This window comes from Onychomys torridus, chromosome X (genome assembly GCF_903995425.1).
Source record: "Onychomys torridus chromosome X, mOncTor1.1, whole genome shotgun sequence".
NCBI classification, from domain to species: domain Eukaryota; kingdom Metazoa; phylum Chordata; class Mammalia; order Rodentia; family Cricetidae; genus Onychomys; species Onychomys torridus.
Window position 1 is genome coordinate 32,875,091 of NC_050466.1, and position 12,853 is coordinate 32,887,943.

The 12,853-nt window shown below is 43.1% G+C and overlaps 1 protein-coding gene across 2 annotated transcripts; it reads left to right on the forward strand.

Moving 5' to 3' along the window:
* Window positions 1-4,000: 4,000 nt before the first annotated feature.
* Window positions 4,001-12,005, forward strand: Ccdc160 (coiled-coil domain containing 160). Of its 2 annotated transcripts, XM_036174996.1 has the most exons (3): window positions 4,001-4,149; window positions 5,244-5,295; window positions 10,581-12,005. In XM_036174996.1, exon 3 carries the CDS (start codon window positions 10,605-10,607, stop codon window positions 11,574-11,576), a length of 972 nt encoding a protein of 323 aa, XP_036030889.1. In that variant the 5' UTR covers window positions 4,001-4,149; window positions 5,244-5,295; window positions 10,581-10,604; the 3' UTR covers window positions 11,577-12,005. The 2 variants fall into 2 exon arrangements, with proteins under 2 accessions (XP_036030889.1, XP_036030888.1); XM_036174995.1 differs by lacking the exon at window positions 5,244-5,295.
* The last annotated feature ends 848 nt before the right edge of the window (window positions 12,006-12,853 follow it).

The window sequence follows — 12,853 nt, forward strand, 5'->3', positions numbered from 1 at the left end:
GAAAGAGGGGGACATGCCCAGGGCCAGAAGCCAGGCAACCATCAGCCAACAAGACATAGAGACAACAAGAAAGTACAAAAGGTAAAAAGACCCGAGGCAAAAGGTGGATAGAGAAACAGGTAAATTTAAATTAAAAGAGCTAGCCAGAAAAGAGCTAAGTTAGGGGGAGCATTCAAAACTAATAAGTCTCTGTGTCATGATTTGGGAGCTGGTTGGTGTCCCAAAAGAAAAAGCCTGCTACAACAGAGAGACTTGCCCGTTCAGTTTATTGCTGTACTGTTCTCAATACCAAATACATGGAACAATTCTAGATGTCTACCAAGAAATGGACAAAGAACATGTGGTACAGATACACAAAGGAACTTTATTAAGGCATAAAGAAAAATGAAATCACGGCATTTGTGAGGAAATCAATGTAACTGGAAATGGTTGCATTAAGCAAAACAAGGAAGACTCAGACAAATACATTTCCCTCATATGTGTTTACTCTAGACTGTGTGTGTGTGTGTGTGTGTGTGTGTGTGTGTGTAAATTTGTATGTGTGTAGCTCATGAAAGTAGAAAGGGGAAGAAGAAATCTTAGGACAGGGAACAAAAAAGTGATTATTGGAATATATGTGATGAAAGTGGAAAGAGAGGCTATTTGGAGCAGAAAATTGACCAACAAGAAGACAACAAGAGCCGGGCGGTGGTGGCGCACACCTTTAATCCCAGCACTCGGGAGGCAGAGGCAGGCGGATCTCTGTGAGTTCAAGGCAAACCTGGGCTACAAAGCGAGATGCAGGAAAGGCGCAAAGCTACACAGAGAAACCCTGTCTCGGAAAAAAAACAAAACAAAACAAAAATGCCATCTATCTATGAAAATGCCATAATGAATTTCATTATTTTGTATTACTACTTAAAAATAAATGTAAGGGGGGAGGACAGGGGAACCCATGGCTGATGTGTAAAATTAAAACACAAATATAATAAATTTTTAAAAATTACCACATTTAAAACAAAAAAAAAGAAAAAAAAATAAATTAAAAAAGTGTTAATGACTACTTCAAACAGAAAAAAAAAAACAGAACATCACAGAGAATGATAAGTATCTATGGCAGAAAATAAATCTGAAGCATTAGAGGCCCAAACATCAAGATTCATTCAATAAATAGTTTCCAGCAATACTTGCTGTCTAGTAGGGATGCATCCAGTGTTCGGCTGCTTAACCAATTGCCCTATCCAGAATAAAAGCATTTGTCATATTTTTAGAAACCACAAGGGTCAATGCAGGTCTCACCAAGAGGCACTAGGACTCGAGGGAACATGATGACTAGTGTTACTTGTCAATTTGAGAAAACCAAGCATTACTCTCTGGCCATGTCTGGAGGGGATTAACTTGATGGTTTTCATTGAAGTGGGAAGACCCATCTGCTGTGGGTGGTACCATTCCCTGGCTGGGATCCTGAACTGTACAAATGGAGAAAGGGAGCTGAGAAGCACTATGAGGTCATAATTCTCTGTTTCCTGATTGGGGATGTGATGCTATGACCTGTTGCTTCAGGCTCCTATGCTTGGACTTCTTCACCATGAAGGAGCGTGTTATTGAACTGATCCAGAATAAAGTCTTTCTCCCTTCAATTGCTTTTGTCAGAATATTTTATCACAGCAACAAGAAAACAGTCTAATACAGGGAGGGAAGGAAGGAAGATGTGCTGATATTCTGGAAAAGAGTATTTAAAACAAAGGAAAATGCTGTGGATAATTGATTGATAAATAAAACACTGATTGGCCAGTAGCCAGGCAGGAAGTATAGGTGGGACTAACAGAGGGCAGAATTGATAGAACAGGAAGGCGGAGAGGAGGAGACTCCAGCCTGCCATCCGGAGAGCATCATGTAAAGGCAGCAGGTAAAGCCACAGAACACGTGGTGAATATAGATTAACAGAAATGGGCTAAGTATAAGAGTAAGAGCTAGACAATGGTAGGCCTGACCTAATGGCTGAGCAGTTTAAATAATATAAGTGTCTGTATGTTTATTTTATAAGTGGGCTACGGGACTGCCAGGGCTTGGCGGGACCCGAAGAGAAAAACTCTAGCTACAGGGAACAAGTTGAGCAAAGATGGTAGAGAGGGACATGGGTATTTTCAAAACGAGACAGCCAGCCTGCTGGAGTGGAGACAGCAAGGTGAAAGGAGTAGGAGAGGAAGCCAAGAATGGAGGTAGGGGAAGAGGCAGACAGATCTCTGTGAGTTCAAGGCCAGCCTGGTCTACAAAGTGAGTTCCAGGACATCCAGGGCTGTTATACAGAGAAACCCTGTCTCAAAAACAAAACAAAAAGCACACAATTCTATTTCCCTCTTGGGCATATACCTAAAGGATGCTCAGTCATACCACAAGGGCACTTGTCCAACTATGTTCATAGCAGCATTATTTGTAATAGCCGGAACCTGGAAACAACCTAGATGTCTCTCAACCGAAGAATGGATTAAGAAAATATGGTATATATATACAATGGAGTATTACTCAGCAGTGAAAAACAATGACATCATAAAATTTCAGGAAAATGGATGGACAAGAAAAAAAATCGTTCTGAGTGAGGTAACCCAGACCCAGAAAGACAAACACAGTATGTACTCACTTATAAGTGGACATTAGGAGTAAAGTATAAGATAACCAACCTACAATCCACAGCCCCAGAGAAGCTAGACAACAAAGCGGGCCCAAACAGGGATGCATGGATTTTCCTGGGAAGGGGAAATAGAAGAGATCTCCTGGGTAAACTAGGGGTTGGGTGTAGAGGGATCGGGGAATGGGAACTTGAGGGTGTGGGTTGAGTAGGCTGGGTGCAGGAGGTGGGCTGGGGATGGGATAGAGGGGGAGAGTAGAAAGAGACATCTTGATGGGGGGTCATTTTTGGGTTAGGGAGAAACCTGGTGCCAGTGAAACTCCCAGGAACCCACAAGGATGACCTAGGTCGGTCCCATGCAGGCTCTCTAGTTGTTGGTCTAGAGTTTGTGAGCTTCCACGATCTTGGATCAGATGTCTCTGTAGTTTTCCTGTCATGGTCTTGACCCCCTTGCTCATATAATCCCTCCTCCCTCTCTTCAACTGGACTCTCAGAGCTCAGCCCAGTGCTTGGCAATGGATCTCTGCATCTGCTTCCATAGTTACTGGATGAAGGCTCTATGATGACAATTAGAGTAGTCACTAACCTGATTATAGGGGTTAGCCAGTTCAGGGATCCTTTCTACTATTGTTAGGAGTCTTAGCTGGGGTCATCCTTGTGGATTTCTGGGGATTTCCCTTGCCCCAGATTTCTCCCGAAACCCCATGATTGCTCCTTCTATCAAGATATCTCTTTCATTGCTCCCCTTCTTCTCCATCCCTTCCCCAACTCCCCATCTTGATCCCTCATGTTTTCAGCTGCCATCTCCTCCCCTTTTGTCCCCCCTCCCCCTCCCTGTCAGTTTACCCAGGAGATGACAAGACTCTCTTGATTCAAGATCCTTAGTACTTGGCCCAATATAGAACTTCTGGCTAAGTCATTATGCTGACCTGCAAGGGTGTGCATGGGGATTGGGATGGGGATATGATGCATCCCCCACATTATTAGCAACCCTGGCTCCAACCCAGATCAAAGCAAAGCCTCCATAACATCATGTAACTAATATATCAAACCTACAGATTAACCCTATGCAACTGCTACTCCATCCCTCCACAGAAATTACTGCATAGCCTTGAATGTCTCCCAGACCCATTCTAATAGTCCCACTGGTGGATGGGTTTGCCTCATACTTCTTGACCCTTCCTATTCTGACTCAGCTTCTTCTCCCTGCCTTCCTATTTCTTGCCTGGCAGAAGCCACCACGGTAGCCGCCCTACCGGGCATGCTCAGTGCTCTGGCCTGGCCTGGACTCCCTGTCTAGCAGTAACTCAGCTTGCAGAGCCGGGTCCCTTCAGTGCCCAGGTCCCTTTAAATCCATCCGCCTGGTTGCTAGGCAACAGTGCGGCCCGCGCTGGAGCTGCACTGCAGAGGCTCTACCCCGGGCTAGCCTGGCCGGTCGCGGTCGCGGTGGCTAGCACTGAACAAGGGGCTGCCGCCTGCCGGTGGTGGCTGGCTTCGGGGAAGAGCGGACAGGGCTCTCCAGACCGCACCCGCGCTTCCAGGTATGTCTGTAGAAGGGCCATCACGGGCTCCCCTGGCGCGCCCCTCGTTACCCCCTGACTCGCCCAGTAAGAAGGTGGAAAACCAAGGAAGTCCCAGCAGCAGGTTTTTGTTTTTTGTTTTTTTTTCTTTTTCTTTTTCTCTTGAGAGCCCCAGGCTGGAGCTGGCGAGTGCTTGAAAAGAAACAGGGCGTGGGAAAGGGGTTGTGGAAGGAGAAGTGGGGTCAAGCTTGTCCATTCAGCCACCCGATACAGGATCGTGACTGGGGAGGTGAAAAGTATCACCTGCAGTGGGGGCTCTAGCAACATCTCGTTTCCAGCCACCTTCTTTTCCACAGAAGCAAGGATGGCAGGAGTTTCAGTTAACCATTCACAGAGAAAAATCCCCAAACTATGCATACAAAGATACAGCTTTATAGTAAGAATGTGACTCCCATAGCAATAAAGTCAAAGCCTTGAGAACTCAGGTGACTCCGTATCTCTTCTTTAAGAAGGAATAATTTCACACTAATAACAAAGAGTTGGGGGTGATAACCATACACGGTACCCAGTTTTCAATGGTACATTGTTTCCGTCACCATACTGAGCAAACAATAGAAAAGAATCTATCCGAGGAAGCAGACACTTGACCCATATGTTAGGGCCCTGAAAGCCGAAAGCAGAAAGCGAGAGCACTTCTCTTTGTCGTGGTTTTACAATTTAACTGCACTCTACGGGAGGGAAGCCTGGACTAGGCTCCAGCCCTTTGCTAATGGGGCTCCTTATGATCAGCAAGCTTCTGTCTCCACCACTGGTGGCTCATTTGTTTAATACACACAAAGGGTAAAGAGATACTGTGTTGAATACAGTATTACCAGGATTCTTGTCCCACTTGACATGTGTACTGACTGAGGAACAGTTGGGAAAATGTACTGAAAACTTAAAAAGAGAAATTGCTTCTGTCTGGTGCCACATTGCAGATAGACCCATGGACATTCTAGGTGTAGCATGTGTAACATTACTACACACTTCAGAGAGGAACATGGGTTTGGACATTCTTAAAATTATATTTCCTGATTACACTTCAGGGGGATGGGGGTGGACTGTTTTTTTTCCAGCTCCAGTTGGAGACCAGTGACATCCGGTCTAAGACCTTGGACCTCAGGAAGGGTAAGTACAGTTGATCTGGCTGTTATCTCATCCTGGGAGTTTAGAAGCCCAGAGTCTTGCCCAACATAAACCTTCAACTTTGTAACAGAATCATCGGTCTTCATTGTCAGTATGCTTTCAAGATGGCCTCATAAACATTCAAAAGAAAAGTGCCCTGAAGACTTTAGCGAAGCCAAATAAACTTCAAGGGAAAAATTAAAGCTTTTGCCCTAAAATGTCATCCAAAGCACTTTGTAAGCCAGAGAGGAGATTATGGATTTTCTTTTCTTCTTCTTAAAAAAACAAAAACCATTCAATTAAATTCAAGTGTTACCAGATACCAGTGTGACCATTACACTTGGCTCTGGCTCTGAATGCTCGGTCATGTTAACAGAAAAAGGGAATATGACAGATTTGAAGTGGAAAAATGAATTTACTCTTAGTTTTAGAGAGAAAATTCTCAGCTTGTCCTCCAGCCAGTGTTACAACTTCTAGAAACCCAAGGAAATGTGCATATGTAGATTTAGCTACTTCCTGGGATTGGGACATAGTCCTGGTGTTAGGGATCACAGTTCTTGAGGTGGGCCATTTGCTATCAACCAGTTGTGAAGTAGGTTCATCACCTCTGTTTGATCTCTTAAGACTCTGTGCCTCCTCCCAGAAGGCAAGCCTTCTTGGGTTCTGAAAGACAGCACTAGGGTAGCTCTTTGCCTGCCCCACCCTGCACTCAATCCTTTCCGTCTCCTCTCAATTTGTCTAGGAAAACATAGTGATCCAGTTGGGCTGCACATGGTTCACTTGGTTCTTCATTTCATTATTAAGTGGTTTTCTACAACTTAGTGAAAGAGGGTGGGAAACGAGAAGGTATCCTAGAGGAACCAGGTCAGAATTCTCTGTTTCCTGCCTGGAAGCAATGAAAATAGAAAAAAACAAAAAAAAACAAAAAAAAAAAAACATTGCAATCCTTCCTTTTTTTTCCCCCCTGAGACAAAGTCTCACTCTTTAGCCTTGACTGGCCTTAACTCACTCTGTAGCCCAGGCTGGCTTCAAACTCACAATGATCCACCTGCCTCTGCCTCCTGAGTGCTGGGATTAAAGACATGCACTACCATGCCTTGCCAAGTAAGATATTTTCTTTTCCTATTTTGGCTGAGCAGTTTTTCTGAGGGTCAAAAGAGTGGAAACCACCAAGAATAAAGAGAGGGTGTTCTTTGGGCTAAAGGGGGCTCTTTGTTTTCACTTAATGGTTCCTAAGGGATGACTGAAAGCCAGACTTTTTTAAAAAAAGATTTATGTATTTTATGTGTATGGATATTTTGTCTTCGTGCACAGATGTATGCACCACATGAATACCTAGTACAATGGATTCCCAGCAACTGGAGTTACAGACACTTGTGAGGGGCTGCCATGTGAGTGTTGGACATTGAACCTAGGTCCTATATAGGAGCAGCCAGTGCTCTTAACTACTGAGCCATCTCTCCCTCCTGGAAAGCTAGTTGAAGGAAGTTGAATGGCTGAGTAGTGACTGACCTTGCTCAGTATGGGTGAGGGGGTGAACTTTACCAACCATCACTCCAAGTTTACATAGCTTGAGAAGGAGGACCTTTGTAAAATGGGCAAAAGCCCCTGACATCCTCCCATAACTGCTTCCCAGTCACTGCCTACCTATGCCAGGACAAACAGCTGCACTTACAATCAGACCTATATTTATACAAAGAGAGTTCTGAAAATGTGAAACCATATTCTAATGTAAATGGAACAACACAACAGAGGGACAAAATCATATTGGGTGGGGTTGCATCAGGAACTTTCCCAAAGCATATGATTTCAAATACACATATTTTAGAAAACAAATAATTAAGTTTCCTGTACACCTTAATGGAAGATTCCTCCCCAGGGCCTGACCTTGAACGTGAAAGAGAAGTGGTTTTATTGATTTCTTCTTTCCCAATAAACAGTAGCATATCATTTTCTGAAGCTGTATAAAGATAGATATACTTTCACCTAGTATTTTCAGTACAATGATAAGGCTGAGAGTCTTAATAAATAATCACTCTTGGTTTTGTCCTCAGCATTAATATTATGTTATATCACATTACATTATTAATTCACTCTCAATTTGTTTAATCAGTGATTCCAAAACACTTTTTTGTAGCTTTTTTTTTGGGGGGGGGTTCAAGACAGGGTTTCTCTGTGTAACAGCCCTGGCTGTTCTAGATCTCACTCTGTAGACCAGGCTGGCCTCTCACTCACAGAGATCTGCCTGCCTCTGCCTCCCCAGTGTTGGAATTAAAGGTGTGCGTCACCACCATTCTTGACTTCAAGTGATACTACTGTTTCAGCCTCTCTAGAAGCCTCCTCCTCCTCCTCTTGGTTCACTGAAGATACCTTTAACACAAATCTTAAGCACAGAGGTTAACAGAAAGAGAGGTGCTCGAGAAACAAATAAGACACACCCCACATTCATTTCTCAGGGAAGAGCTGCCATTAAGCAGCCAACCATTTTGGAAAAAAAAAATACAAAGCCATCTCTTACTGCCCAAAAATGCCACCACAAAATAGTCCCCCGTGGATAAATAGTAAGATTTTCAGGTAGGACACTATCAGAAGCCCATTATTAATTCATGCCAGACACAAATGTTGCTAGAGTTGTATAACATAGCAGTGCAGCCCCAAGGCCTTCCAGGGAATAATTTTTTGTAGACGACCTCTAATGTTATTTTTGTCATGACTTTATTTTTCTCCTGTCTGTGTTCTGACTGGATTCTTTGCATTTTTCATTTCTCTTGGGTTTTTTGAGGTTCAATGTGTAGTTGAGTGAACACAAGAACAAATGTGCACATTGCCTAGCTGAAAGGACATGTTTGTGCTTCCAGTAACTGCTTGCCGATTCTGCTGAGGCAAATTACCTAGTGAAGTTGATTGAGAACAGAATGGCTGCCAGGCCAAGGTGGGGGGATGCCATTCTTTTTAAAACATATTCCTTGTCCTTGCTCCAAGTCCTCAGGCCATACTGGTTCTGCAGTGAAAGCAAACAACGCTGAAGCCGGTGCTGCTGACAGCTCTCAGGCCTTCTTGGAGCTCTGCCATGCTCGAACTAAATGTGGGAACAAGTCCTTAAAGGCTGTCTTGCCAGAGAAAGAGAAAAGGGAGCATCTGGGAGACCCCTTGACCCTGCCTGGGGAAGCCTGGGGAGAGGAATGCTGGGAGCCTTTCAGACATTTCTTTCTCTCTTCCCCTCCCCCAGTTAGCTTTTCTCTCTCCTCTTGTGGCTCTGCAAACAATGGAATCTGTTCTTTCAGTCTGTGGAATGACACCTAGCGGGTGGAGAAAGGGGCTTTTCAGAACAAGCACTGACCTGGGAGGCAGGAGCTCAGTTTCATTACTACAGCCTATGCGGCCTTGCTCAAGTCACTCAATTTCTCTGAGCCCAGTTATTTAATCAATGGACTCTTCCAGCTTCTTGGATAAAGGACTGGATTTCTAGGATTCATTGAAAAGCAAATCCTTTCAGACACTCAGGAAATTCTACAGAGGTATGGGGAAGAAAGACAGGGTAAAAATGAAAAAGTATGTGTGTGTATGCATCTGAGGAGCAACATTAAAATTAGTTTTTGTAATTATTTTTTTTTTATTTTATGTGAATTTGTGTTTTGCTTGCATATAAGTCTGTGTGAGGGTGTCGGATCCATGGAACTGGAGTCACAGACAGCTGTGAGCTGCCATGTGGGTGCTGGGAATTGAATCCCTGATCCTCTGGAAGATCAGTCAGTACTCTTAACCACTGAGCTTAGCCCCCGAAACATGAAAATTATTAATGGAGAGTTTTCTACATTATCTTCTCTCTGCACCCAGACCTCTGACTTTGACGTTTCCTTGTATGTCCAGGTATAGCGTGGCCTCACCGTAACTGTACGCAGTTTGTTGTTGTTGTTGTTGTTGTTTTTTACAGAATTCTCTGGTAAAGTTTTGATTTTTGAAAAGATATGACAAACAAGCTCACCCTGCTGTCTTTCCTCTTGCATCCATTCCTTTCCCTCATTCTTGTTGTTGCTTTGACTCATTTGTGTTTATACTTCTGAAAAGGAGAGAAACCAAGATTATGATTGATCATCATTCCATTCTAGGACAGGCATGTCATAGATGCTTCTGGAGTGTGACTGAAAGAATAAGAAAAGTCAGAAAAGACTATTTCTAGAGGAAAAACCATGATTCTGGCAAATGTACACCATGCATTTCTTGTCTGGCTTTGTCACTACGGTTTGGGAATGGAACCCAGGATTTGCTAAATACTAAATAAACACTCTGTCACTGAGCTACACTCCAGTCCTGATTAACTAAACTTTTTTTTTTTTTTTTTTGGCTTGTTCGGTTTTTTGTTTGTTTGTTTGTTTGTTTGTTTGTTTTTGAGATGGGGATCTCATGAAAGTCAGGCTGATCTCAAATTCTATGTATAGCCAAGACTGGCCTTGAACTCCTAATCCCTCTGCCTGCACCTCCTCGGAATGCTGCAGTTCTACAGCAATGCTGCCTCCCACACCGGCAGGGATTGCACTCTCGGATTTATAAACTTTGGATGCTGGTTGTGCTTCTGTAGGCTATGTTTTCACCTACAAATGATACTCAGAGTCTGTCTATGAAAAACACTTTGATAGCATTAATATTTTCAATTGTTGGCATGGCAGCTCATTATAAAACTACTCTCCGAACAGAGAGAATTCTGTACACTTGGCAAAGCCTAAGACTGGACTAGCAGGAATTCATAGGTCAAGGCAGAAGGGCGTTTGGCAGAGTTAGTCATGAGGAAGTCTGCCTGGTACACTTTACCAGAAGCAGTTCATGTTTCATCAAGCCTTGAAGTTTCAGTCACTTTAAGGAATGAACAAACAGTAGTTTGATCTGAGAGAACTAGACACATTGAAGGAAAAGGCATTAACAATATTTGCCTAGTAATTCCAAAAGAACCTTTTAAGAACCTTTTGATTGTTTTAAAGCAGTCTGTTTTCATGCATGCAGTTGCCTTCCCATAGAACTGTCTACAAAGAATAACTAGATACATTCATTTACTGATTCTATTTCATGGGATGGAAGAATATTACAGGTGCAGGTGTTCGCAGAACTTAGCTACGTTAGCCCTTTTCATTTATAAAAAAGGAAAAGAAGGTCCAAGTCACTCTGTTAGCTTGAGGAGAGATGGTCCTCAAATGTTCAGGCACCTTCAGGTGCAAACCAGCGTTTTTAGTTCTTTCTACTTCGTGGGCAACTCATGGAGATGATTTAGCTTGGTTTTAAATTTTGTTTTTCAGGAAATCAAGGAGGTACCCAACAAAATGGATGCTAGACGAAAGCAATGGAAAGACAATACGTTCACTCCTTTTTTAAATGAGCCCGATGTTCTAGAAGAGGCTGCTCCTCTTCAGTCTTTCTCTGAAGAAACACCTGCAGACAAATCCAGGAGGATGGGGAGAATTTTTAACTTTGCCAGTAGAAAGGTGCAAGAAGGGAATACATTTAAGAGCAAAGACTGTTATTCCCCGATAATGGAAAAAGAACAAGACCCCAATTTCGGAGAGAGAAGGATGAACGCATCAAAGAGCATAGCAAACACAGAGTCTTCCTTCTTGGACTTGCTTAATTTAGGTAGTGCAACCAAGGAAAGTTCTCACAGAAGGGAGAGCGTCTCCGCGTGGAGTAGAAAGGAGTTGCCAACTGCAGCACAAGGCACCGGGAAGAAATGGTCAGAAGAAATGCCACCAAAACTCCGTCTGCACCTCCTGAATGAAGAGCTGGGAGAACTTAACCTGAAATGCCGGGAGATCGAAGAGGACTTTGAAAACGCCGAAAAAGAACTTTTGAACTCTCGAAAGGAAGCCTCACCAAAATCTGTCAATCTTCAAGAACCAGGGACAGCTGCTTCAAAGAATGACTGGGAACTGCAAGCTTTAAAAAATGACCTGTCTGAAAAAGTGACAAACGTAAAAAACTTAACCGAAGAGCTCCAGCAAGCCAAAGAAGTCATGTACAGGTTGGATGTAGAGAACAGAAACTTGAAAGACACTGTCTTGAAACTGAAGCATCAAACTGAACTCAGTACTGTGCTCCTCAGAGAAGAGATGAGATTGTTTTACGAGCTGGAAATGGAAAAGATCCGCTTAGAGCTGGGTGCCATCAAGAATGAGCTGAGAGCTGAGAAGACCCTGCGAGCAAAGAACAGCAGAACCCTGGAGTTGCTTGGAAGACAACTTGCTTCCGTGATAAGGTCATCGAATACCGCTGACCACTTTACTGGGAATGGTTTTTAAACTCAAGGGGGAAAAAAGACTTTCACTGGGCAAGTCATTGAGCCAAGTTGATGTTTATTGTACTACCCATTTGTGTACTGCTAAAATGTATTTGATAGCTTGCAATCTTTACGGTGAATCAGAATACCTACAGGTGAATCAAAATACCTACAGATCATGCAGATGTTAACTTTGAAGCATCTGTTTTCTCTTTTTGATGAAGTCATTGTAAGAATCTGAACTGATACTTCTAAAATCTCTTTTATATGGGTGCATATATAATATCACTAAAAGAAAACAACAATAAAAAACCCAAACTGATTCACCAGATCACGGATGAAACTGAATCAGCAGCATTGTGTAATCTTGTTAGCCATGTCCTTGGCACATCAATGTTCTCCCATCTGTGGTAATCATTGTGAACAATAAAAATCTTGTTTACATGTGTAAGCATAGAATATACCTGTGACTTTTGTAGTTGCCTAGTCAAATTCAGCAGGACAAAAATGTATCTGTTTTTTGGGGGGTCTAACCTTGATTAGGTACATGGAAACATCTGGGGAACACAATCTCCCCTGCTGATTCCCCCCATGCTTTTTCCTTGGACTTGGACACAGTTCTCATAGACTACAGGATGATTTAGATCACTGTTCGGACCTTTGCTAGAAGTGGGCCTGTCAACCATAGCTCTTGCGTTTTCTTATGTTGGCCAGCAAGGGGCACTTTGTTTACATAATTCAGCCAAGGGGATTTTCCAAGCTCCTTAACTGGCTTCTGTCACTGAGCTGGGACTGCGGTGAAAGGTGGTAGATGTCATCTAGACAAACACCTAGTGTGCTGGCTTGATTTAGGTCATCACCCACCCCTGGAAGGGGCCCAGAAAATGATAATTTGCTTTGTGAAACTATGCTGCCTCTGTCCTTTGGTGGAAATGATGGCTCAGTGATTCTCTGAATTGGTGGATGTTGACCATCAAGATTTCTGGTAATCAGACACTTACTTGCCTGGCATTTTTTTGAGATTATAACTACATCATTTCTTCCTACCCTTTCCTCCTTCTAAACCCACTCATATGCCCTCCTTGTTCTCTCTCAAATTCACGGCCTCTTTTTTTTTTATTCATTGTTGTTACACATCCATATGTATATGTGTATGCTTATGCAGGTATATTCCTAAATATAATCTGGTTAGTCTGTATCATACAACTTGGATGTATGTTTTCGGCACATTTGGTGTTGGATAACCAGGTGGTATGCTTTTCCCTGGGGAAGACTATTTCTCCCACTTTGAGCATCCTT

Excerpts from the sequence above, each read along its gene's own strand:
- Ccdc160 (XM_036174996.1), top strand. The coding sequence starts at position 10,605 with ATGGATGCTAGACGAAAGCAATGGAAAGACAATACGTTCACTCCTTTT.